The 27764-nt window shown below is 34.2% G+C and overlaps 2 protein-coding genes, 1 long non-coding RNA gene and 1 other non-coding gene across 6 annotated transcripts in view; 3 read left to right on the top strand and 1 right to left on the bottom strand.

Moving 5' to 3' along the window:
- Nucleotides 1–16321, top strand: part of LOC18607164 (uncharacterized) — a 47966-nt gene extending 31645 nt beyond the window's left edge. The window contains exons 2-7 of the mRNA XM_088803254.1: nt 14033–14241; nt 14931–14948; nt 15138–15164; nt 15608–15637; nt 15896–16072; nt 16159–16321. Coding sequence (XP_088659380.1) covers nt 14074–14241; nt 14931–14948; nt 15138–15164; nt 15608–15637; nt 15896–16072; nt 16159–16308 — 570 coding nt within the window. The 5' untranslated portion in view covers nt 14033–14073 and the 3' untranslated portion in view covers nt 16309–16321. The remainder of the gene's footprint in view (nt 1–14032; nt 14242–14930; nt 14949–15137; nt 15165–15607; nt 15638–15895; nt 16073–16158) is intronic.
- LOC18607162 (uncharacterized) overlaps nt 1–22954 on the top strand; it is a 44575-nt gene extending 21621 nt beyond the window's left edge. Inside the window, exons 1-7 of one of the 2 annotated variants that reach the window (XR_016024480.1) lie at nt 19017–19370; nt 19846–19921; nt 20020–20037; nt 20560–20634; nt 20733–20750; nt 22065–22139; nt 22238–22954. This is a non-coding gene — a long non-coding RNA (uncharacterized LOC18607162). Of the gene's footprint in view, nt 1–19016; nt 19371–19845; nt 19922–20019; nt 20038–20559; nt 20635–20732; nt 20751–22064; nt 22140–22237 lie in introns of those variants that run through there. The other variant, XR_016024481.1, reaches the window with a different exon arrangement.
- The window catches only part of LOC18607161 (embryogenesis-associated protein EMB8-like), a 63441-nt gene that overhangs the window by 33157 nt on the left and 2520 nt on the right, over nt 1–27764 (bottom strand). Inside the window, exons 8-14 of one of the 2 annotated variants that reach the window (XM_007041190.3) lie at nt 27448–27533; nt 27314–27362; nt 26938–26994; nt 26739–26869; nt 26089–26172; nt 25660–25723; nt 24822–25459 (exon numbers count right to left, since the gene is read on the bottom strand). In XM_007041190.3, coding sequence (XP_007041252.2) covers nt 25022–25459; nt 25660–25723; nt 26089–26172; nt 26739–26869; nt 26938–26994; nt 27314–27362; nt 27448–27533 — 909 coding nt within the window. In that variant the 3' untranslated portion in view covers nt 24822–25021. Of the gene's footprint in view, nt 1–24821; nt 25460–25659; nt 25724–26088; nt 26173–26738; nt 26870–26937; nt 26995–27313; nt 27363–27447; nt 27534–27764 lie in introns of those variants that run through there. The other variant, XM_088803251.1, reaches the window with a different exon arrangement.
- Nucleotides 22756–22906, top strand: LOC148763893 (U4 spliceosomal RNA). Its single transcript, XR_016024960.1, has one exon. It is a non-coding gene; the product is annotated as a U4 spliceosomal RNA (small nuclear RNA).

Here is a 27764-nt window from a genome sequence, read left to right as displayed (position 1 = left end):
GAGTTTGGTCGGAACCATAAACGGAGACACCCCAGCTGAAGTGGCATCAAGTTCATTCGGGGCAAACAAACCTAAACCTCTCACCATCTTCTATGAAGAAAACAGAAGCCCGATGAATGATATGTCCCCAACTATGATCCGAAATGGTATCACCATCGAAGTCCCCAGCCCATTCCCTTACAAGAGCGATAAGGCTGTCCCATGGAATTATGAGTGCAATATTTTGGGCACAGCTTCATCCGCCCCCCAAGCATCTTTTGAAGACCTAACTGGTGTGGGGGGTATAACGCGAAGCGGGCGATGTTATTCCCCTGAGGTAGCAGAAAGAGTTGGAAAAGGGAAACCATCACAGGGAGAGGGAGGCCTAAAGAAAGCAGATACATTTGCCAAGGACCAAGTTGACGAATCCGTAGTTGCCCCGAACAGTGAGGTCAAAAATCCTGTCACCGAGAAAGAAGCGGGTGAATTTCTCAAGTTTATCAAACATAGTGAATACAGTGTGGTAGAACAATTAACCAAGATGCCCGCTCGCATCTCGTTGTTGTCTTTACTGTTGAATTCGGAAGCACACAGGAACGCACTGCTCAAAGTCTTGAACCAAGCTTATGTGGCACAAGATATATCAGTGGAAAAGTTAGACCACATCGTGGGGAACATTACAGTGGGAAACTTCATTGCCTTTAATGATGAAGAAATACCATCGGGTGGTCGAGGAGGTAACAAAGCGCTGCACATCACCATCAAATGCAAGGACCATGCCGTACCTAGGGTTTTGGTCGATAATGGTTCCGCTTTAAATGTCATGCCTCGCTCTACTTTAACCAGGTTGCCAGTGAATGTGTCGTATATGAGAACCAGTCGAATGGTTGTAAGGGCTTTCGACGGGACCACAAGGGAGGTGGTAGGAGACATTGAACTACCAATAAAAATTGGCCCTTGCATTTTTGAGGTCCAATTTCAAGTCATGGACATTGCCCCGTCATACAATTGCTTGTTAGGGCGTCCATGGATTCATATGGCTGGAGCCATACCATCTTCCCTTCATCAAAAGGTTAAATTCATAGCTAAAGGCCAACTGATAAGTGTATGTGCGGAGGAAGACATACTGGCTATTCAACCATCATCTGCTCCCTATGTAGAGGCAACAGAAGAAGTCCCAGAATGCTCTTTCAAATCTTTTGAATTTGTTAATGCTACTTATGTGGGGGAAAGGAAAGTGATACCGACCCCTCGTTTGTCAGTAGCCACTAAAATGGGAGTTAAGCAGACTGTGGGTAAAGGATGCCGTGCTGGTTTGGGGTTAGGAAAGAATTTACAAGGAATTAACCGTCCTCTGGCTCCAATGAAGAACGAAGAAAGGTTTGGTTTGGGGTACAAGCCTACCAAAGAAGAGAGAAGGAAACTGACAGCTCAGAAGAAGATTAAAAGGATGGCTCAACTTGAGGGAAAGGAAGAAGAATTCGGGGAACGGACAATCCCACGCCTATATGAGACTTTTCGCTCTGCAGGTTTCATTCATCCCGAAGCGCCACCAAAGGTCAATCAGGTTCTACGGATATTTGATGAGCTATCAATCCATATGATCAGAGATGAAGAACCTGATGGGAAGATCCCTATGGTGTATCCAGTACTGCCAGGAGAGGAGCTAAGCAATTGGACAGCCACAGAACTGCCCATCATCTTTAAGTCTTCCAAAATGTAATGAACAATTTATCTAAATGCCTATGCCCAAGGGTGTTAAGATTAATTTCCTGTTTAAGTAGGGCTTTCTGTTACCTTCATCATTTGAATAAATGACAATGCATAATGTGTTTCATAATTCATCAATCTTTTTGCATATTTCCTTTCATCTATTCTTTTAGCCAATAAATACTTGCCCATACACCCGTCCAACTTTACCTGTTTGCAGGTCTTTAAATAATGAACACGAAGACAATCTAGACAACGATTTGAATATCGATTTTGAGATAATTCCGAACATTGATGAATTGAAAAATGAAGAGGAGGTGGATGACTACAGCTTACCCCCTAATTTGTCGAGAATGTTGGAACAGGAAGAGAAGGAGATTCTACCTCATCAGGAAATCACAGAAATGATTAACCTCGGAAATGGGGAAGAGAAGAAAGAGGTTAAGATTGGCACCTCGCTGTCATCCGATGAACGGCAGAAGCTGGAAGAATTGCTCCGTGAATACGTGGACGTGTTTGCTTGGTCATATCAGGACATGCCAGGTCTTAATACTGACATGGTTGTTCACAAGTTACCTTTGGAACCAGATTGCAAGCCTATTAAGCAGAAGTTGAGAAGGATGAAGCCAGAGATGTTGCTGAAGATTAAAGAGGAAGTAAAAAGGCAATTCGATGCTGGATTCTTAGAGGTGGCTAAGTACCCTGAATGGGTAGCTAATATAGTTCCAGTTCCTAAGAAGGATGGAAAAGTTCGAATGTGCGTCAATTATAGGGATTTGAACAAAGCGAGTCCGAAGGATAGCTTCACTTTGCCACATATTGATACTCTTGTGGACAACACGGCAAAACATGCTTTGTTCTCATTCATGGATGGCTTTTCTGGTTACAATCAGATTAAGATGGCGCCCGAAGATATGGAAAAAACAACGTTCGTGACCATGTGGGGAACGTTTTGTTACAAAGTAATGCCATTTGGATTGAAGAATGCAGGCGCCACTTACCAAAGGGCAATGGTAGCTTTGTTCCACGATATGATGCATAAAGAGATAGAGGTATACGTGGATGACATGATTGCAAAATCTCATACAGAAAGGGATCATACTGTCAATCTCAAGAAACTGTTCGAGAGATTGCGGAAGTTCCAGCTCAAGTTGAATCCTGCAAAATGCACTTTCGGTGTAACCTCTGGGAAATTGTTGGGGTTCATAGTCAGTGAAAAAGGAATCGAAGTGGACCCGGATAAAATACGAGCTATTCAAGAGCTACCACCTCCCAAAACGCAAAAAGAAGTGAGAGGATTTTTAGGGAGGCTGAATTACATTGCTCGATTTATATCCCAGCTCACCTGCAAATGTGATCCAATCTTCAAGCTGCTTCGAAAACGAGACCCAGGAGAGTGGAATGAAGAATGTCAAATAGCCTTTGATAAAATCAAAGAATATCTCACAAATCCGCCGGTGTTGATGCCACCGACGGTCGGAAAACCTCTCATTCTGTATTTGACTGTGAACAAGGATTCTATGGGATGTGTATTGGGACAACATGATGAAACTGGGAAGAAAGAACGAGCCGTATATTACTTGAGCAAGAAATTCATGGAGTATGAGTCCAAATATTCTGCGCTCGAAAAGATGTGTTGTGCACTAGCATGGACCGCTCAGAGGCTCCGGCAGTATATGTTGTATCACACAACATGGTTGGTGGCGAAATTAGATCCCATCAAGTACATTTTTGAAAAACCCTACCTGTCCGGAAGAATAGCTCGATGGCAAGTGCTATTGTCTGAGTATGACATTGTGTATGTGTCCCAAAAATCAATCAAAGGGAGCGCCATCGCCGATTTCCTTGCAGATCGAGCTAATGAGGACTATGAATCTGTAAGTTTCGATTTTCCAGATGAAGATTTGATGGCCGTCTTGCATATAGAAGAGGTTAGTCCCAATGAACTTAATCCATGGAAGGTGTATTTTGATGGAGCATCCAATGCTTTGGGGCACGGAATTGGGGCAGTGTTGATTTCTCCAAACGGAAAGTACTATCCAGCCACGACGAGATTGAATTTCAATTGTACCAACAATATGGCGGAGTATGAGGCGTTGGTAATGGGATTACAAGCAGCAATTGAGATGAAGGTTGACACGATAGATGTTTACGGAGATTCGGCTTTAGTGATATGTCAAATGAAAGGTGAATGGGAAACTAGAGACCCTAAACTAGTTCCATATAAAAAGCTGGTTACAGAATTAAGCAAACAATTCAAAGAAATCAGCTTCAACCATTTACCTCGAGAAGAGAATCAGATTGCTGATGCTTTGGCCACCCTCGCAGCGATGTTCAAAATAAAAGAGGCGGCCGATGTACGCCCTTTTGATTTAGAAGTCCGTGAAGTCTCCGCACACTGCTTGAATGTTGAAGAAGAGGTTGATGGTAAGTCGTGGTATCATGATATCATGCAATACATCAAGCACCAGACATACCCTGAGAATGTCACGGATAATGACAAGCGAACTCTTAGAAGGTTAGCAATGGGTTTCTTCCTTAGCAGAGAAGTGCTCTACAAAAGGAGTCGAGATCAAGTACTCTTGAGATGTGTGGATGTTGCGGAAGCCAACAAAATAATTAAAGAAGTCCACGAAGGAACTTGTGGAGCTCATGCTAATGGACATATGTTGGCTAGACAAATTATGAGAGCTGGTTATTATTGGTTGACGTTGGAATCATACTGCATAAACTTTGCTCGAAAATGCCACAAGTGTCAAGTATACGCTGATAGGATCCATGCTCCACCAGCCCCATTGCACGTTTTCACGGCACCTTGGCCATTTTCAATGTGGGGAATGGACGTGATTGGACTTATTACGCCAAAAGCCTCTAATGGACATCGATTCATATTAGTGGCCATTGATTATTTCACGAAATGGGTAGAAGCAGCTTCCTATGCCAATGTGACACAAAAGGTGGTGTGCAAGTTCATCCAAAAGGAGATCATATGTCGGTATGGCCTTCCAGAAAGGATCATTACGGATAATGCAAGCAATTTGAATGGTGCGATGGTGAAGGATGTTTGCACAAAATTCAAGATCAAACATCATAACTCGACAACTTACCGTCCGAAGATGAACGGAGCGGTAGAGGCAGCCAACAAAAACATCAAGAAGATTGTCGAAAAGATGACTGAAGTTTATAAAGACTGGCATGAGAAACTTCCGTTTGCCCTACATGCATATCGAACTTCTGTGCGTACCTCCACCGGGGCAACTCCGTACTCATTAGTATACGGTGCAGAAGCAGTCCTACCTGTGGAAGTAGAAATCCCATCATTGAGGGTGTTGATGGAAGCGGAATTGGAATATGCTGAGTGGGTTCGCTCCCGCTACGAACAGTTGAATCTGATTGAGGAGAAAAGGCTGACGGCTCTTTGTCATGGTCAGATGTACCAACGAAAGATGATGCGAGCATACGAGAAAAAAGTTCATCCCAGGCAGTTCCGAGAAGGAGAGTTGGTTCTCAAGAGAACACTCCCTAATCAAACTGATTTTCGGGGAAAATGGATGCCGAATTGGGAAGGGCCATACGTGGTAAAGAAGGCTTTTTCAGGAGGAGCTTTGATTTTGGCCAACATGGATGGGGGAGATCTGCCTAATCCAATAAATGCGGATGCGGTGAAGAAGTACTATGCCTAAAAAAAAAAAAAAAACGGAAGGGGTTCGTGTTGAAAACCCGAAAAGGGCGGCTCGTACCTAAAGGAGGGGGTTCGTGCTGAAAACCCGAAAAGGGCAGCTCGTACCTAAGGGAGGAGGCTCATGCCGAAAACCCGAAAAAGGGCGGCTTGAGGCCGAAAAACAAAAAGATAGAATGGAATTTGGGGATGTCAGCCTAAATACACCATGGACGGAGCTCCACAATTTCACAAAGAAGGGGAAGCTAAGGAATCTGCAACCTACAGATTTGATCAAAGCATCAGTCAAGGACAATTCCTGAAGTCGAGTATCAGATTGTTTGCTCTTAGTGGTCTGGGTGTTCATTATTTAAAAGATCTAATGTCTGCCCTGTAAATTCTGTTTACCTTGAACTATTTGATTCCTCATATATGAAGTTTTTCTTCGCCTCTTTATTTCAACTCTTTCGTTATTTACCATCCCATGATTCACATAATGATTGTCATGGAAATGAATGATGATTGGTAAAAGAAATAAACTAATTAAGCAAGAAATTACACTCATTGTTCAGCAAAAGACTTAAGGATGAAAAAAGAATGGCAGAGCCCTGAACCAAAGGCAGAGCCAGATGTCAAGAGAGAGGGTACTTAAGGGAAAATTTGGAGTTACCTGAATTCTACAGGAGGAAAGAAAACAGGCAAAGAAGATCGAAAGTTGCAGTGAAAAATCGGATGAAGCAAGAGGAAGGTCTTGGAACCTTAATGAATCGTAAACATGAAAAGCATTCAATCATGTCAATCATGCATACATGCCTAGCCATGCACTCGACAAGAATCAAAATTAATTCATGTTCCAAGCGTCAAAGGTAGAAAGTCACTCGACCTAAAAGGTTGAGATTGTAAAACTTCAATGGAAGGATTTGAGTCTTTTCATTTCATGTTATTCCAATTAAGTTAGCATTAAAGGAATTTCAATTTTTAAATCGAACCTGTTGTGAGATAGGTCGAGCCTAGATTAAGTCTAGGAATTTTAATTTTCTTTAAATCGAACCTGTTGTGAGATAGGTCGAGCCTAGATTAAGTCTAGGAACTTCAATTTTTAAATCGAACCTGTTGTGAGATAGGTCGAGCCTATATTAAGTCTAGGAACTTCAATTTTTAGATCAAACTTGTTGTGAGATAGGTCGAGCCTAGATTAAGTCTAGGAATTTTAATTTTGTTTGAATCGAACCTGTTGTGAGATAGGTCGACCCTAGATTAAGTCTAGGAATTTCAATTTTGTTTAAATCGAACCTGTTGTGAGATAGGTCGAGCCTAGATTAAGTCTAGGAACTTCAATTGTTTAAATCAAACCTGTTGTGAGATAGGTCAAGCCTAGATTAAGTCTAGGAATTTTAATCGAACCTGTTGTGAGATAGGTCGAGCCTAGATTAAGTCTAGGAACTTCAATTGTTTAAATCAAACCTGTTGTGAGATAGGACAAGCCTAGATTAAGTCTAGAAATTTTAATTTTGTTCAAATCGAACCTGTTGTGAGATAGGTCGAGCCAAGATTAAGTCTAAGAATTTTAATTGAATTTGTCCTAACATGGGTCAAGCCCAGATCAAGTCTAGAAATTTTGTTTTTGTTTAAAATCGAACTTATTTTGAGATAAGTCGATTCTAGATCGATTTGATTAAACCAACTGGCTTCGAGATAAGCCAAATGTGGTGTCTACGTCTTTGCACTATCCTTGATTCTCAAGAATGTGCAAAGAGGGGCAACTGTAGACACACAAATTAAAAAATAAAAGAAATATAAATAAATATAAATAAATATAAATAAAATAAAATAAAATAAATAAAAAAATAAAAAAAAATCGGGATGGCTGGGCGTACGCCCAGCCATCCCGTCGCCGTCCCATCCCCCACCCACTACGCGGGATGGGGGGTTCTGGCCACCAACTCCAGGGGTGCCAGAACCCCCTCGCCGGGTTGTCCAAAAAATTGGACAACCCGGCTATTTAAAACCCTGCACAAAAAAGAAACAAAGGACAACAGTTAGCCACAAAAAAGGGGAGAGAAAGAACAAAAAGAAAAACAAGGAGAAAAGGGGAGATCCGGGAGAAAAGGGAGAGGCCGACGGAAGGGGAGATCCGAGCGAAGAGAGAGAAAGATCGACGGAAGGTTCAGATCTGAGCGAAGAAAGAGAGAGATCTGCCGGCAAGTAGGGAGAAGAGAGAGGGAGGTCGGCGAGAAGAGAGGGGAAGACGCCGGCGTCGGCGAAGAGAGAAGAAAGAAGAGTTTTAGAGAGAAGGGAGAGGAAACGCTAGAGAGAGAAACTGAAAGGCTGAAAATGAGAGGAAAAGACGGAAGCGGGGTTTATATACACGAGTCCAAGGCCTAAAACGGCGTCGTTTCGGCAGAGGGAAGAATTCAAAGGGTCGACCCCAAAACGACGTCGTTTGAGGGAGTCCCCAGAGCCCCAAAACGGTGCGTTTAGGAGAGGGCCAAGCGGACCAAGGAAGCGGGCCAGGCAGACCTCCACGCGGCCCAGACAACTTGGGCCATCCTTCCGGCCCAAGCAAGGTGAGGCCTAACCCATTTTTTTTGTAGATTTGGGCTCATTTAGTTTATTTTATTTATTTGTTTAGTTTTAATAAAGATATGTAAATAATAAAAAATATTAATATTATAAAAATATTAGAAGGCTTGCAAAAATAAAATAAATAATAATAATAGTAATTTATGATGCAAATATACATATTATATTATATTTTTAGATAAAAAAATAAAAAAATAAAAAATAAAAAAATATATAAAATAAAATAAAAAATAGTGATAATCATAAAAATAAAAATAAATAAATAAATATAATAAATAATATAATTGGAATAAATATTTGAGTATTACCACCAAAAAGGGGGCAAAGAGTTGCCTCTTTCCGGTGGATATTTTCGAGTACGAAGTCAGGGACGGATTTTCACCGAAGCGTCGGGATAAATCCGAACTCTAAATTTCAAAACCCATTAAGCCAAATAGTCATTATTAAAAAATAATATATGTAGAAAGATTTTGTTAATTCAAATAAATATTACTAAACAAAGTTAAATTAATCATTTAAAAGTTAATTAATTAATTATTTAGATAAGTTTTGAAAACAAGTAAAAATTGACCAACAACAAACATGGATTTAAATAACCAAAAAATAAAGTATATATAAAAATAATAAATAAATAATAATAAATAATAAATAATAAATAAATAACCAAATTTTTTTTAAACAATCAATAAACGCGTGCATATAGATACCATCATTTTACACTGTCATTGCATGCCACTCATATTTTGCAAATGGCGCGGGAATCCCGATGATGGGATTTCCCCGAGGAGCTTGTAGAGACAAGTTCTTCCGGGGATATCTCTAGGTGAGGAAGATTTCAAGACTTCACCAAAGCGTTGGGATAGTCTTCGAATAATTTTCCAATAAAAGATTACCGACTCCATCATTTAAAATAAACAAGTCACGACATCATTCTACGCTTGCATCATATGCATACGTAAGACCAAGTGAAAAACTCAGTCTGACAACTCAATAAAAATTTAATTAATAAAAGAGGGATTAAACTAAGAAAAGGCTATATTAAGATAACTTAAGATTAAATGGTACCGTTCGTAGAACGGGCGTCACGGAGGTGCTAACCCTTCTCCGTGCGTAACCGCGCTCCCGAACCCATCTTTAAAAAACGTGGACCAGTTCTCGTTCTTTCGACGGACCTAAAATTAATTTAGGACTTCGTCGATTAAGAACCGGGTTAATAGGTGACCAATCACACCTAGATAAAAAAGATTGGTGGTGACTCCCACACCTTGCGATTTTAATTTTCGTCCCGCGTCTGGCGGACGGGTTCCCGGACCCGCACGTCGCGACAACCAAGAAGTTGGCAAGCAGGTGGAGCTTGAAATCAATGCTCTTGTAACAGTGTGAGATGATAGTGAAATCCAATATGAACTGGAAAAGGTACAACAATTTGTATCTAAACGAAGCATTACTTGTATTGATGGTGATTTTGATTCTTATGTTTTATTTGTAGAAGTAGAAATTGATGAGCCTTACTTTTATCGTGAGGTGATTACATATGTCGAGTCCTTTAAAAAGATTGGGTCTTTACATTGGGATCAAACATAGAAGCTTGTGAAAACACTTAAAGGTACTATTGATGTTGGCGTAGTGTGTGAAGGATGTGCAAATAATAGTTGTAATGTGGTTAGCTTCTCCAATTTAGACTTTGCTGGTGATCTAGATAGTAGAAGATCTCGAACAGGGTATGTGTTCATTCTCTTAAAGTCTGTAATCAGTTGGAAATTAGTAGTTGCTTTATCTACAACTGAAGCTAAATATATGGCTATGATCGAGGGAGTGAATGAGGCTTTATGGTTTCAAGGCTTGGCTAATGATCTTGGTTTTGGACAAGCATATATACTTGTGTTTTGTGATAGTCAAAGTGCCATACACTTGACTAAAAATCAAATGTTTCATGAGAGAACCAAACACATCCAAGTCAAGTGTAACTTCATTCAAAAGATCATTTTTAGATGTGAGATTGTATTGAAGAAAATAGCTACAGCTGAAAATCCAACAAATATGTTGATTAAGTCAGTTTCTGGGATAAAGTCCAAGCATTGCTTGGACTTTATCAATGTTCGTAGTGTTTCACACCCTTTGGGGCAATGACGGTGTTGACAGATATTGATTCGTAAGGTGGAGCTTGGTGAATTCAAGCCTAAGGTAGAGATTTGTTAGGATAGTCTTGAATTGTAGTATGATTACGATTGTTTAATTTTAATTAAACTAGTATATCTTGTCAAGATAGTATTTAAATCTAGTTAGACTAGAACAACATATCCTAATTATATTAAGATAAGATTATTGTATTTAGCATTATAAAAAGATCCTATGGGGTTAAAGAATAGTCATCACCTAGATTTAGAGAGAATGATTTTGGTGTACGTGGGATGGGTTGTGAGCTTGAGACTGTTCTTATAATCTCCTGAGTTTTCTCTTAATGAATCTTTCTCTATTGTTGTGCCCGTGGACCGAACCACTTAAATTCTTGTGTTCTGTGGGTGTGACTGATTTCTTTCTTTCTTTTTTTATTCTATTAATTAGGTAAGATCTTAGACAACTATTTAGAGATAATTCTGCAATTTTCACAACATGAGTAAATTATATATTAGCATTGTTCCCATTTATAATAATTACAATAAAATAAAATTTGTTTCTTAAGAAAAGTAATTTGAATGATTGAAATAAGTGAATATGATACCCCATTGGTTCTAACCAACGATAATCCATCGAACTCCTCAAAAGATAACAACATATATAATTAAAATAACATAATAATCGGATAATGTAAAATAAAAAAAAATTATAACTGTAGGGAATTAAATTTAAACTATAAGATCAAAATAAAGTAAATTTAAGTTTTTTAAATTTTAAAAAATAATTTTAAATATTTAATTAAAAATAAATATTTTTTTATATTAATGTGAACAATAAGATAAAAAGAGTTCAGATGGACATAAAAAAACTATTTTTAATTATTAGTGTTGGGCCCTTGCTTTGTTGTAGGTTCATTGTTTTTTACCGAAGTAGTTGATAGAAATTACAAGTTCTCTTCGTTTACTTTTTTTTATTAGTAATCGTCGATTTGACTATTAATTATTACAAATGAGTAAATTATATACCAACATTGTTCCCATTTATAATTACAATACAATAAAAATTGCTCCTTGAAAAAAGTAGTTTGAATGATTTAAGTCAGTGAAATATAAGTGACGAATAGATATTCGTATCGATCCGTCTCCTAAAAAGATAATAAACATATATAATTAAAATATATGGCTTAATGTGTGAAGGAGGTGCAAACAATAGTTGTACTTTGGTTAGCTTCTCCAATTCAGATTTTGCTGATGATCTAGATAGTAAAAGATTTCGAATAGGGTACGTGTTCACTCTCTCAAGGTTTGTAATCAGTTGGAAAGTAGCAGTTGCTTTGTTTATAATTGAAGCTAAATATATGGCTGTGACCGAGGCAGTGAAGGAGGCTTTATAGTTTCGAGGCTTGGCTAGTGATCTTGGTTTTGGACAAGCATATATACTTGTGTTTTGTGATAGTTAAAGTGCCATACACTTGACTAAAAATCAAATGTTTCATGAGAGAACCAAACACGTCTAAGTCAAGTGTAACTTCGTTCGAAAGATTGTTTCTAGATGTGAGATTGTACTGAAGAAAATAGTTACAACTGAAAATCCAACAAATATATTGATTAAATCAATTTCTGGGATAAGTTCAAGCATTGCTTGGACTTTATCGGTGTTTGTAGTGCTTAAGGCCCCTTTGGGGCAATGGCGGTGTCGACAAATATTGGTTTGTGAGGTGGAACTTGGTGAATTTAAGCCTAAGGTGGAGATTTGTTAGGATAGTCCTAAATTGTATTATGATTACTATTGTTTAATTTTAATTAAACTAGTATACCTTGTTAAGATAGTATTTAAATTTAGTTAGACTATAACAATATATCCTAATTATATTAGGATAAGATTATTGTACTTGGTACTATAAAAGGATCTTATGAGGTTGAAGAATAGTCATCACCTAGATTTAGAGAGAATAATTTGGGTGTACGTGGGATGGGTTGTGAGCTTGAGACTGTTCTCGTAATCTTTTGAGTTTTCTCTTAATAAATTTTTCTCTATTATTGTGCCCATGACCGAACCACTTAAATTCTTGTGTTCTATGAGTGTGTTTTATTATTTTTTCTTTCTTTATTTTATTGATTATGTAAGATTTTAAACAACTCTTTAAAGACAATTCTGTAATTTTCACAACATGATTAAGTTATATATCAACGTTGTTCCCATTTATAATAATTACAATAAAATAAAATTTGTTTCTTGAGAAAAATAATTTGAATGATTGAAATAAGTGAAATATGATACCTCACTGGTTCCTAACCACCGATCATCCATCCAACTCCTAAAATGATAACAACATATATAATTAAAATAACATAATAAGCGGATAATGTAAAATCAAAAAAAAATTATAACTGTAGGGAAGTAAATTTAAACTATAAAATCAAAGTAAAGTAAATTTAAGTTTTTTAAATTTTAAAAAACAATTTTAAATATTTAATTAAAAATAAAATATTTTTTTATGTTAATGTGAACAATAAGATCAAAAAAGTTCAGATTGACATAAAAAAAATATTTTTAATTATTAGTGTTGGGCCCTTACTTTGTTGCAGGTTCATTGTTTTTGACTGGAGTAGTTGATATAAATTACAAGTTCTCTTCGTTTACCTTTTTTTATTAGTAACTGATCGATTTGATTATTAATTGTTACAAATGAGTAAATTATGTATCAATATTGTATCCACTTATAATTACAATATAATAAAAATTGTTTCTTGAAAAAGGTAGTTTGAATGATTTAAATAAGTGAAATATAAGTGATGAATAGATATTCGTATCTATTCGTCTCCTAAAAAGGTAATAAACATATATAATTAAAATGATATAATAAGAAGTCAATATATATATATATATATATAAGTATAGGGAAGTAAATAAGATCAATATAAGAGGAAAATATCCCGAAACTAGGAGGAAGACCATTCAACTAACCAACAAGAAAACGAGTAAACTAAACATTCGTTCTGGAAAGTAGATGGAAGTTTCAGAGAGAAAAAATATAAACATCTTTGACCAGGTGTGCTAGTCAGCAAGTGTTTAACGAGTTATTTGTTTTTTTTTTCAATGTGAATTTATTCAATTTACGTCATTTCGAGAGAAAATCTCTCGGATGATTGATCAAGTCTCTTGTTTGATCGGTTAAAGACTCTCGTGATATTAAAAACCGATATAAATAAGAAAACTTGAACAATTACACAGAAAAAGTCAACGAAAAAATAGCTGCAACGAAAAGGACGGGCAGCACATGGGGCCCCAAACGACAATAATCTCATGCTTTAAACTAGCTGACTGTACTGTTCATCAAATATTTAATTAAATATGATTTTGGTTTTGTTGATTATTTTTCCTTGATTTCCTTCTTGCTACCAGTTTACAATGATGAAAGCCAATCTTAGATGGTTTGTCAGTTGGGCACTCATAACAAATGAAAACTTTTCAGAGAAAGTCTAATGATCTTTTAACTTGGAGTAGGGAGTCTCTGACATTAATTTTATAATAATGGGCAGGCATTTTTTGCATGCATTTGTGGGTGTAATTAATTTAATCTTCAAGTGGACTTGCAATAAAAAAATCAGATCATCTTTGTTAAATAATATTATGGAAACAACTTTTCATCGTTGGAAGTTAAGGAACCATGATTAGTTTAAGTTTAAGCTGATAATCTAAGTGACTTCTCTTATATTCATCATTTGCCATCATTTTCTCTGTCATTTCCAGTAACTTTTTGTGAAATCTATGCAGACCATACAGTGTATCCAATTAATCCCAGGAGAGAGAAATGTCAATTTACTTGCTAGCACGTCCATCCCAACTCCAGCTTTTAACATCTTCTCAAGTAAAATACCTATTTTAACCGGATGATTTGCTTAACCGTTAAGCTGTCGGTAACCCCCCGACTATGACTCGCTTTCTTTTACGCGTTTTCTTACTGAATTATTAGATGTCCAGGAAAACGTCAAAAAAAGAAATTGAAGAAAAAAAAAAAGAAGATGGCGAGTCCTTTGAATGAGAATTCTGAAGTGGAGGAGACGCTCTCGTTGGAGGAAAAAAGGAGTAAACCAATGAGAGATAATAGCCGTCTCAGGCAGCGGAGACGGCGGGATCCACATTCTGGCACGAGCGGGTCCGAGTTGACTGCTACGACCGGCATCAGTGAGGTCCGTTGGATTTGGAAACTTGCTGAAATTCATTTTCAAAATTCTTCTTTGCTTTTTTGTTTCTATTATTATGAATTTAGTAAAGATTAAAATTTTGTTACTATCATTGTCTTATAGTTTTGACGTTTGGACATTAGTAGAGATTTGTCCTGTCTAAGAATATCAAATCTAATTAAAAATAAAAGTAATATCAATCTGAACTTTTTTGATCTTATAATTCACATTAATATAAGAAAATATTTTATTTTTAATAAAAATTTTAAAATTGTTTGTTAGAATTTAAAAAATATTACTATTCAATTAAAATAAAAATGTGATATTTTTTAAAAGTTAAGGTAATAAAAAAGGTTGGAAATGTAAGAGAAAAAAACTTTAAAAAAAGAAAGAAGTCTAAAAAATATCCGATCTACAATTTAACAACCATCAAAAATATAAAATAAAATCTCAAAAAAATTAATTAATCCAATGCTTTTAATATAGAATTTTTTCTCAAATCTACTAAGCAAATTCCTTCTCCAGGCAAAAACATATACTTCAGACCGACGTCATGACAGCAAAAGTGATTGGGAAAGATCTTTTCTAGAAATATTAAAGGCATTATAGAAAAATACTTTCCTATAGTTATATTTTTTTTTTACTTTATATTATCCTCTTATTATATTATTATAATTATCTTTGTTATTTTGCAGAAAATTGAAGACTTTGAGGTATTATATTTCCCTCACTCCAATTATTCAAATTACTTTTCTTCAAAAAACAATATTTTTTATTGTAATTATAAATGAAAACAATGTTGATGTATTTACATTTTAAATTTACTTTCCTATTGTTATATTTTTTTATTTTACATTATCCTCTTATTATATTATAATTATCTTTGTTTGTTACTTTTTCAGGAAGATTCTGGTACACGTGTATTTAAGGTATTATATTTCATCTACTTCGATCATTCAAATTGCTTTTTTTGAAGAAACAGTATTTTTTATTATAATCATAAATGAAAATTATATTGGTATATAATTTACTTAATTGTAAATTGATTAAGCAAATAGAGTCAGTAACATTGAAGATGGTTCGAGTTTAAATTTTAAAATTGAATCCAAACCAATAATTTTGTTTTGGTTATGATATCTACTCTCTAATATTTAAATAATCAAATTATGATGATGTTGTATTTGAGCAAGACCAACTTCATTAGTGTTCAGTTTTGATATATTCTTCCTGATTGCCTACATTTCTTTTGTTCATGACAATTTTTGATCCTTTTACGTTTTAAATTTACTTTCCTATAATTATATATATTTTTATATTTTACATTGTTCTCTCATTATATTATTATAATTATCTTTCTTTGTTATCTTTTCAGTTGGAGTCCTTGGATCAAGAAGTCATTCCGATATTATATTTCACTTACTTCAATCATCCAAATTACTTTGTTCCCAGAAACAATATTTTTTATTGTAATTATAAATGAAAATAATGTTGATACATAATTTACTCATTTATATGTTAAAGAATCAAATAGAGACAGTAACAATCAGGATGGTTCGAGTTTAAAGTTCAAAATTGAATCCAAACCAACAATTTTAACAATTTTATTTTTGTTATAATGTGCAGTCTCTCACATCTAAATAATCAAATTCTTGTAATGTAGGGTGCTTTACGGGATCAGCTACCGATTGCTATTGATGATGAAGCAGATTTGATCGGCCAAGAAACGGCTAAGGATGATGAACTAGATTTGGTCCTTCAAGAAATTCAAATGCTAGAGAATGCTCCTGATGGTCCACTATTAGCGATGGCTAACAATCAAGATGGCTGGCGTTTAAAGGTTAAACTTGAATCCAAACCAACAGTTTAAGTTTCGTTATAATTTCTAGTCTATAACATCTATATAATCAAATTCTTGTACTGTAGGATGTTTTAGGATGGGTTTTCCCCCATCACCAACTTTACCATGGAACTCCCATCTGCGGTTTTCGATCAGCTTTCCTCCCAAAATCACCCTCATTACGCGCTCATTGTGATGTTATTTTCGTTCATGGCATTGATGTCTTGCATTGCTGAGCTTATTTACAAAGGTAAAATGGAAAGAGTCACTTGGCAGTGGAGAGGCCGAGTACCTTGGTTTTATCGACCAACCGGTAAGCCTTTTGGTACCATCTGGGAGATCATCGGATTTGCTTCTGCTTTCCTTCAGTGTGTTGTTACAACAATCAATTATTCATTTATTTATCGACATCATGATGGCCCTATCAAAACATCTGCTTTGCCAATCCTCTTTGCATTCGCTTTGCTGTGCTCTAAATACTTGAAGAAGCCAGACAGGAACAGAGGAGGAAACCCGCGGTTTAATATAGGGGCAGTGAAAGATTGAATTCTAAACGAAGAATAAGATAGAATAGAAAGAAAGGGAAAGTGTACTCAAAAATTATCTTCTGATAAATTGCGAGAGAAATTTCAGCCATTGTCAGTGTTCAACTTGTTTGAATTGCATTCAGGTTTTCATTAACAGTATTGCTCTCAAATAAATAATTTCTTGGTTGGCTTGTAAAACCTGCATGCAATGTGGAATTCTTGTGTATAGTTTCTGATATATATCCTTTCCTTTCAAGTCTCACCATTGCTACTTTCCTAGTCATCCTTCCCTCTGAGCCACATGGCACAGCGCGTACCTTCTCTCTTCCAACATTGCTTTAAATAAACAATTTTGATGTTAATTTCGTTCATAGCATTAATGGTTTGCATTGGTGAGCTTATTTACAATGGTAAAGAGGCAAGAGTTACTTGGCAATGGAGAGGCAGAGGGCCTAGGTTTTATTGTCGACCAACTGGCAAGCCTTTTGGTAACCACTGGGATATCATCGGATTTGCTTGTGCTTTCCTACAGTGTGTCGTTACAGCCATCAACTATTCTTTTATTTCTCTACATTTTGACGGCCCTATCAAAACATCTGCTTTGCCAATCCTCTTTGTTTGCGGTTTGTTGTGCTCTAAATAGTTTGAGAAGCCAGACAGGAACAGAGGAGAAAACGCCGATGTGGGCATCGCCAGTGACTTTCTTCAATTTCTTGTGTTGCCGTAGCTTACCACAATCACAATCAGGATATTGTGATTTGCCACATACACAATTAGGTAAAAGCTTGTAGTTTCTTAATTCCTCCCAAACTCCCTTAAGCTCAATGTAGTATGTATCTACTAATTTGGTTCCTTGGGTTATGTTGCCTAAGTTATATTGCAGATTACACACTCTGCTGTCATCTGGCTGTGCAAAACTCTGTTTCAATGTGTTCCAAATATCCATGGCAGAGTCCATATAGAAAACAGTTGATGCAATTGGAGGAGTGATGGAATCAAGCAACTAGGCAACAATAAGATTGTTGCATCGAATCCATGATGGATATAGGGGGTCCATTCCTTCAGGTTTGGGGACAGATCCATTTATAAGTCCCATTTTGTTTCTGATGGACAAGGCAAAAAGAAATAATCTGCTCCATGCCACATAGTTATTTGTGGTGAGCTCGGGGTTGATGATGATTGAACCTGGATGATCAGTATGATGGAAATAGTAAGGAGATTGGGGGTCTTCAATGGGTGAAATCTGAGAGGCTATTTGTGATGAAGTATGGGTTGAAGGTTGAGGTCCTTGAGATCTCGATTCACTTGTTTTAGACATGATTGAGACCAAATCTATACTATACTGATAGATCAAATGAAAGTAATAAGGATTGAAAAAAATATATCAGAAAAGATCTTGATGGGTAGTAACGTTACCAGAGACGACGGTGAAGGTATGAGGGATCACACGATTTCTGCTGCTGTCATTATTCCACGAGACATGAATTTTTAAGCACCATTTTTGACCTGTTTTGATACCATGTTGAAATATGGTTGAGAAACAGATAATATTTGGGGAATCATTTTTTGATTCATTCTCTCATAGAGAAAAGGTACAAGAAAGTCTGTCTATATATATATACACACACACAATAGCCAAGAAGAAAGGACAAAAGCTATAACTAATCAGGCTATTAACTAACTTAACAGCTACTAATTAAGTACATCCTTTAGTATCAACCAATCAGGCAAAAGATGAAAATCAGATCATCTTTATTAAATAATATTATGGAATCAAATTTTCATCATTGGAAGTTAAGGACCGTGATTAGTTTAAGTTTAAGCTGATAATCAAGTCACTTATCTTATTTTCATCTTTTGCCATTCCCAGTTGCTTTTGGAAATCTACGGGGACCATATATTCTATCCAATTAATCCCAGGTACATCCTAACACGTCCATTCTAGCTCGAGCTTGTAGCATCTTCGTAAGTGAAATATCGATTTTAACCAGATGTTTTGCTTTAGCCGTTAAAGCACCAGATGACCCTACTGTACATCGACCTGCTTTATTTTACTCGTTTTCTTTTTGAATTATTAGATGTCTGTTGAAATATGGTTGAGAAGTAGATAATATTTGACGAATCATTTTCTAATTCATTCTCTCAGAGAGAAAAAGTACAAGAAATTCTGTACATATATATATATACACAATAGCCAAGAAGAAAGGACAAAAGCTACAACCAATCAGGCTATTAACAAACTTAACGGCTACTAAATTAATTACATCCTTTAGTATCAACTAAAACGGTGTAGTATTGAAATACTTATGGCCTTCTTCCTAATAAAAATGAAACGGTGCGTTTCTTCAGTCTTTGTTCTTCTTCTGCTATGCACAAGTAGCAGTTTCCTGGTAGCAGCCTTGCTGCCTTTACCCTTCTGCTACATTAAAGTATTCATGTTCAGTCTTCCTGATTAATAATGTCCAAGAAATTGTCTCTGAAACTTCCACCTCCTTTCAAGGAAGACTCCTATTCTGGATTTGTTGATATTTTTCTCCTATTTAAGTGAAGCTGAGGAAATGCGATTTGAAAACGTCAAAAAAAGAAATTAAAAAAAAAAAAAGATGGAGAGTCATGTGAATGAGTATTCTGAAGTGAAGGAGGCGCTCTTGTTGGAGGTAAAAAGGAGTGAACCGATGAAAGATAGTGGCAGTCTCAGGCGGCGGAGACGGCGGGATCCACATTCTGGCACGAGCGGGTCCGAGTTTACTGCTACGACCGGCATCAGTGAGGTCCGTCGGATTTGGAAACTTGCGGAAATTCATTTTCAAAATTCTACTTTGCTTTTTTGTTTCTATTATTATGAATTTAGTAAAGATAAAATTTTGTTACTATCATTGTCCTCAAATCTAATTAGAAATAAAAGTATCTTTTTATATCAATCTGAACTTTTTTGATCTTATAATTCACATTAATATAAGAAAATACTTTATTTTTAATAAAAATTTTAAAATTGGTTTTTAGAATTTAAAAAATATTACTATTCAATTAAAATAAAGATGTGATATTTTTTAAAAGTTAAGGTAATAACAAGGTTAGAAATGTAAGAGAAAAAACATTAAAAAAAGAAAGAAGTGTAAAAAATATCTGATTTACAATTTAACAACCATCAAAAAATACAAAATAAAATCTCAAACAAAATGAAATAATTAAATGCTTTTAATATAGAAATTTTTCTCAAATCTACTGAGCAAATTCCTTCTACAGGCAAAAAAAAAAAACTTCAAACCGGCGTCATGAGAGCAAAAGTGATTTGAAAAGACAATTGCTAGAAGCGAGGATGGTATTATAGAAATATACCTTCTTATAGTTATATTTTTTTAATTTTATATTATTCTCTTATTATATTATTATAATTATCTTTGTTTGTTATTTTTGCAGGAAATTTTAGGCCTTAAGGTATTATATTTCACTCACTCCATTTATTCATTTTCAAAATTCTTCTTTGCTTTTTTGTTTCTATTATTATGAATTTAGTAAAGATAAAAATTTTGTTACTATCATTTTCTTATAGTTTTGACGTTCGGACATGAGTAGAAATTTGTCCTGTTTAAGGATCTAAAATCTAATTAAAAATAAAAGTATCTTTTTATATCAATCTGAACTTTTTTGATCTTATAATTCACATTAATATAAGAAAATACTTTATTTTTAATAAAAATTTTAAAATTGGTTTTTAGAATTTAAAAAATATTACTATTCAATTAAAATAAAGATGTGATATTTTTTAAAAGTTAAGGTAAAAAAAAGGTTAGAAATGTAAGAGAAAAAACATTAAAAAAAGAAAGAAGTGTAAAAAGTATCCGATTTACAATTTAACAACCATCAAAAATATAAAATAAAATCTCAAAAAAAAGAAATAATTAAATGCTTTTAATATAGAAATTTTTCTCAAATCTACTAAGCAAATTCCTTCTACAGGCAAAAAAAAAACCTTCAAACCGGCGTCATGACAGCGAAAGTGATGTGGAAAGACAATTGCTAGAAGCCATGATGGTATTATAGAAAAATACTTTCTTATAGTTATATTTTTTTAATTTTATAATATCTTCTTATTATATTATTATAATTATCTTTGTGTGTTATTTTTGCAGGAAATTGTAGGCCTTAAGGTATTATATTTCACTCACTCCAATTATTCATTTTCAAAATTCTTCTTTGCTTTTTTGTTTCTATTATTATGAATTTAGTAAAGATAAAATTTTGTTACTATCATTTTTTATAGTTTTGACATTTGGACATTAGTAGAAATTTGTTCTGTTTAAGGATCTCAAATCTAATTAAGAGCCTGTTTGGTTTAACTTTTTTTTTAATTTAAAAGCTATTATTAAGTTTTTATAAAAAATAATAACTTTTAAAATTAAGTTAAAATTATTTGGTAAACCGTTTAACAAAATAAATTATATAAGTTCTAATTTCGGTTAAAATTACCATAAAAGGTATTCATATCATTTTCAATCACTTAATAAGTTATAATGTAATGTTTCAAGTTTATATATAATTTTAGATGTTAAAATTAAAAAAATTAATAAAAAAATTAATAACTTTCAAACTTGTATAATAACAATATTATTAAATTTTTGTTGATCTAACAAACAATCAGACCATGATGCTTCAATTCTCAAAAAAAAAAAAAAAAAACGATGTATTTAATATTAAAATTTTTTTTGATGAAAAAGAGAGAAAATATTTAAATAGTATTTAAATGCAGTTTTGAATTTTAGATTTTTTTTCTCCTAATCTTTGTAAGAACAAAAAAATTCTAGATTTTGATATTCTGTTGTTGGGTCTTCTGTTTTTTTATTAATTTTTATAAAGAGAGGTAGAGAATAGAGAAATTGTGATTTTTGTTGAAGAATGGTAATTTGTAGAGGGAAAGAGAGGACAGAGAGATTAATCGAGAGAGAAGTATTTCTTGAAAATTAATGTATTTTTAAAAGAAGAGAAGAAATTTTAAGTTCTTTTATAAAAAATTTTGTTCTTAAAAAAAGTTTCTCAAAAAATCATGTTTGACTTGGCTTTTGCTTTTAAGATGTAGATATTTTGAAAAAAAACTAGGTCAAACATGCATTACAAAATAAAAAGTATCTTTTTATATCAATCTGAACTTTTTTGATCTTATAATTCACATTAATATAAGAAAATACTTTATTTTTAATAAAAATTTTAAAATTGGTTTTTAGAATATAAAAAATATTACTATTCAATTAAAATAAAGATGTGATATTTTTTAAAAGTTAAGGTAATAAAAAGGTTAGAAATGTAAGAGAAAAAACATTAAAAAAAGAAAGAAGTGTAAAAAATATATGATTTACAATTTAACAACCATCAAAAAATAAAAAATGAAATCTCAAACAAAATGAAATAATTAAATGCTTTTAATATAGAAATTTTTCTCAAATCTACTGAGCAAATTCCTTCTACAGGCGAAAAAAAAAACTTCAAACCGGCGTCATGAGAGCAAAAGTGATTTGAAAAGACAATTGCTAGAAGCAAGGATGGTATTATAGAAAAATACTTTCTTATAGTTATTTTTTTTTAATTTTATATTATCCTCTTGTTATATTATTATAATTATCTTTTTTTGCTATTTTTGCAGGAAATTTTAGGCCTTAAGGTATTATATTTCACTCACTCCAATTATTCATTTTCAAAATTCTTCTTTGCTTTTTTGTTTCTATTATTATGAATTTAGTAAAGATAAAATTTTGTTACTATCATTTTCTTATAGTTTTGACGTTTGGACATTAGTAGAAATGTGTCCTGTTTAAGGATCTCAAATCTAATTAAAAATAAAAGTATCTTTTTATATCAATCTGAACTTTTTTGATCTTATAATTCACATTAACATAAAAAAATAGTTTATTTTTAATAAAAAAATTTAAATTGTTTTTTAGAAATTAAAAAATATTACTATTCAATTAAAATAAAAATGTGATATTTTTTAAAAGTTAAGGTAATAAAAAAGGTTGGAAATGTAAGACAAAAAACCTTAAAAACAGAAAGAAGTCTAAAAAATATTCGATCTACAATTTAACAACCATCAAAAATATAAAATTAAATCTCAAAAAAATGAAATAATCAAATACTTTTAATATAGAAAATTTTCTCAAATCTATCTTTGCGCTTGGGGCAATGACGTATCTAGTGAGGTTCTAACCGAGGCGCGTCTATTGCTGGTTGAAAACTATTTCCAAACCCTCTCTTAGGCCTGGGTTCGACTCTGGCCTTTGAGAATTTCTGGAAGGGCTCCCTGCGGGGTAAAGCCTTAAAAAAAAAATCTACAGATCAAATTCCTGCTCCAAACAAAAACAAATGCTTCAGACCGACATCATGACGGCGAAAGTGATTCAAATATTAAGTGGGTAAGATGCTGTTTTCTTGAAGAAACTCCGGTATTATAGAAAAAAATTTCCTATAGTTATATTTTTTTATTTTACATTATCCTCTTATTATATTATAATTATCTTGGTTTGTTACTTTTTCAGGTACATTTACTTGGTGAATAAGCCATTTGGATATTATATTTCATTTACGTCGTCATTCAAATTGCTTTTTTTGAATAAACAATATTTTTTTATTTTAATCATAAATGAAAATCATATTGATATATAATTTCCTCAATTGTAAATTGATTAAGCAAATAGAGTCAGTAACATTGAAGATGGTTCGGGTTTAAATTTTAAAATTGAATCCAAACCAACAGCTTTGTTTTAGTTATGATATCTACTCTCTAATATTTAAATAATCAAATTATGATGATGTTGTATTTGAACAAGACCAACTTCATTAGTGTTCAGTTTTGATATATTCTTCTTGGTTGCCTACATTTCTTTTGTTCATGACAATTTTTGATCCTTTAACGTTTTAAATTTACTTTCCTATAGTTATGTATATTTTTATATTTTACATTGTTCTCTTATTATATTATTATAATTATCTTTCTTTGTTATCTTTTCAGATGGGTTCCTGCTATAAAGAAATCATTCCGGTATTATATTTCACTTACTTCAATCATCCAAATTACTTTGTTGCAAGAAACAATATTTTTTATTATAATTATAAATGAAAATAATATTGATACATAATTTACTCATTTGTATGTTGAGAAATCAAATAGTGACGGTAACAGTCAGGATGGTTCAAATTTAAAGTTCAAAATTGACCAAACCAACAATTTTAACAGTTTTATTTTATTTATGATGTCCAGCTCTAACATCTAAATAATTAAATTCTTTTAATGTAGGCTGCTTCACGGGATCAGCTACCGATTGCTATTGATGGTGAAGCAGATTTGATCGGCCAAGAAATGGCTAAGGATGATGAAATAGATTTGGTCCTGCAAGAAATTCAAATGCTGGAGAATGCTCCTGATGGTCCACTATTAGCGATGGCTAACAATCAAGAAGGCTGGCGTTTAAAGGTTAAACTTGAATCCAAACCAACAGTTTTAGTTTAGTTATAATTTCTAGTCTATAACATCTATATAATCAAATTGTTTTAATGCAGGATGTTTTAACTTGGGTTTTCCCTATCACCAGCTTTACCCTGGAACTCCCTTCAGCGGTTTTCGATCAGCTTTCCTCCAAAGATCACTCTCATTACGCGCATATTGTGATGTTAATTTCGTTCATTGCACTGGTGGCTTGCATTGCTGAGCTTATTTACAAAGGTAAAAAGGAAAGAGTTACTTGGCAGCCGAGAGACAGAGTACCTTGGTTTCATTGTCGACAAACCGGCAAGCCTTTTTGTAGCCTCTGGGAGATCATCGGATTTGCTTGTGCTTTCCTTCAGTGTGTTGTTACAGCCATCAATTATTCTTTTATATCTCGACATCTTGACGGCCCTATCAAAACAAGTGCTTTGCCAATCCTCTTTGCTTTCGGTTTGTTGTGCTCTAAATATTTCGAGAAGCCAGGCAGGAACAGAGGAGGAAGGCCCAATGGGGGCAGTGAAGCTGACCTTGTTCAAGTTCTTGTAGAGCCGTAGCTGACCACGATCACATTCAGGATTTTGTCCCTAACTTTTGCTTTTTTTTTTCTTTTGAAAAGCTGGAAAAAGTATGCTATATTGTAAATTGTTCTCACATGCTTTCAGCATAAACCCATTGTGCTTCCCTCATGCTTTCGATAATTATAACGAGAGTTTTACTGTCATTCCATCCTCGTAGAGAGAATGCCAAATTGAATTCTACACGAAGAATAAGATAGAATAGAAAGAAGGGGAAATTATTTTCTGATACAACAATGGAGGAATCATTATTGATTTCCTCCAAAATTTACACTATGCATACTTCTTCATCAAGATGCAGTTAGCATCTTTATTATCCCTTCAAAGGGACTAATAATCATGATTGAGTAGAATTCTGTGAGTAGAAGTAACTCTATTTTTTAAATAATGTAGCCGGTACAAAAGTTTTGAACCTTCTCTTGAGAACTGAGATAAGAACAGAACCGACAAACGGCCAAGTTGTTATAATGGCAATGTATGCCAGCAACCAGATTGATCGCCTACTCCGGCGAGAGAGCTGATCAACGCGTCTTTGGACAGGGACAATCAAATCCTTGACATTTTGTTCTGCTTGCCTCATGATGTGCTTGTTAGAATATATTTTGTCTGTCAAGTCAGGACCTGTTCCTTTATCTGAAATTGTGTCCTCTTCTTTCTTACTATGAATCATATGCTCATTCGACATGTCTTCTGGTACAATGTCTCTTGGTTCACTGCCCGCTGCTGCCACCATTCCATCTCCCATAACATTCAAATAAGGCCCCTGATCTATTGAAGATTGCAGTGGCTTGGGCAAGGTAGAACCTTGGATCTGCAACAAAACATAGAAGTCAAGAGAATTTTAATTCTATTACTCAGCAGGTACAAAATAATTTTAATTCTTAGAACTCTTGCCTTTAGAGAAATGACTAATTTGCTTTATCACAATATGGAAGTGAAGATATAACTGTGTTAGTTCAGTTTAAGTATAACAACTGTTTCCTACAAAATAAAACTACCGAAACTTTTTACCTTCTGCCTTCTAAATGGGCTAGTGCGTAGAACACCAAAGAACTCATCAACAGCTCTTACCCACCTGCGATTTCATGAATATAAAACTATGCAATTCAAACACAAATGAACTTTAAATTACAACTTGCTATGTAATCAGGCACAGTTACCAGTATCTAAAGAAAAAAAGTTGAAAAATATGCGCAAGTATATATATTCATAACATGTCATATAAGGTCCTCAATCATGAAAAGTACTTGTTGATTTTCACTAACAACCCCACCAATTATAGTGATCTTTTTTTGCTGATTCTTGTGTAATCTTCAACTGGGGGTTCCAGTCTAAAGTAGATACTTGAATATAAGTTTTTCCCCGCAGGTAAAGATGTATGTCTATTGTCTATATATATGTGTGTATGCATTATCGCTAACCTGGGTGAAAAAAATTTACCATAAGCTAGATGCCGTTATCCCTTCATAGAAAGCCAGATGTCCACCATGTGCCGCAGTAGCTAGGATTATATTTTCATTGGCCCTGGAAAAAACCAAATGGAAGGTTATCTTTTAAAGAAGGACATAAAGTATAATGTTATTACTTGTTAGACAATGATGGAATAGCAGTGGCTTCACTTTAATGCTTGACATTGAACAGTGGTAAAAAAACATTATGATACTATCATTCAAATGGAGAAAATTATCAAGCATTTGCAACATCAGCAGGGTATACTACCATTATATAATGACACGTTTTAGTGTTCGCAGTTTAGCTTTTCACTAATGTCAGAATAAATATACTCTGCTCATAACCCACCTTACTGTGACTGCTGTGTTAATTGTACAAAAAGAGAGATGCAATGTAAGAAACACATAAAGAGCTCCACAACAAAATAGGTCATGCTTACTACAAATGATATTCTAGTGGAACTTCAAATTAAATACATATAAATCTATAAATAATAATAAGGAATCAAATGGTTTCTGATGACACTTGACTCTGCAGGAAATAGACACACCGTTTATTTGTCTGAGTTACCCCAAAAAAAAAAGAGGAAAACAAGCTTTTAAAGAAAGGTAATCATAGCATTGAAGGTGATTTCCTACCTACATTCATCCCATGGAATAGCTTCACTGGTGCACACTGGATCATCCAAGGCACTGATACAGAGGAGAGGCACTGACACGTTTTCTACATAATTAGTACTGCTTGAACGCCTATAATATGTATCCACAGTCTGGAACACAAGGTGGCCTTTATTAGTAATTGGAAATATGGGAAGGAATTGAAATAACGATTTTTTACCTCAAATTTTCCAAGAACTCGAGTAGCATGGTTGTCAAAGTCCCGAACCGAATTTGACTGTGAAAACACAAGCAGAAAAGAATTAGGAGATTTTTCATTAGGAAAAAAAAAAGGAAATTTGACAATTTCATTCAAACACTGTTAGGACTAAAGAAGGATGAAGAAAATGTGAGATGAGACACCACTGGATTTGGTGCGAGAGTTTAATGCCATTGAGGATCTAGTATTTCTATAACTTTCAGTTTCTAAACCTAACTCTCTGTGCCAAAGAAGGTGGCAATTTCACTCTTAACTTATTTTATTATTCCTCTAAAATGCTTCGGCTACATGATCGGCCTGGTTGATTTTCATTTCAGATCAAGAACCTAGTAAGTACCTTTTTAATGCTCTCCCAATCTGCAAGACGAGACAAGATAGACTGATGCCTGCGTTAAAGCACAAAGTATATTATGTTTAGACAAACTCTAAATAAGTAAACTGATGCTGCAAAACGAAGTAATTCAGACATACAATTGTGCATAAACTTGCAGGCCAACTGTTAGCACTCTGTCATATATTTTCTGCACAGGTCTACGGTTGATGAACCTATCACATATCTGCAAGGAAGAGATTTAGTACATAACATTCCAAAAAGAGGATGAAGTGGCTGGGCTTTCAGTAGGAGTTTGCCAGTGAGAAACAGATACGGAATTAGTGAGAGTGTTTTAAGCAGAAAGTGGTCCCACTGTGACCACTACAGCCATTCATGATAACCATGGCAATAGTGGCAGCAGCAGAAGGTGTTCTCCCTTGGTATCTGCATTAAGAAATGCTTACACATTTAAGCT

This window comes from Theobroma cacao, chromosome 2 (genome assembly GCF_053813885.1).
Source record: "Theobroma cacao isolate CCN51 chromosome 2, ASM5381388v1, whole genome shotgun sequence".
Classification (NCBI taxonomy): domain Eukaryota; kingdom Viridiplantae; phylum Streptophyta; class Magnoliopsida; order Malvales; family Malvaceae; genus Theobroma; species Theobroma cacao.
The sequence above is the reverse complement of the archived record's forward strand: the minus strand, read 5'-3'. Positions and strand labels throughout refer to the sequence as shown.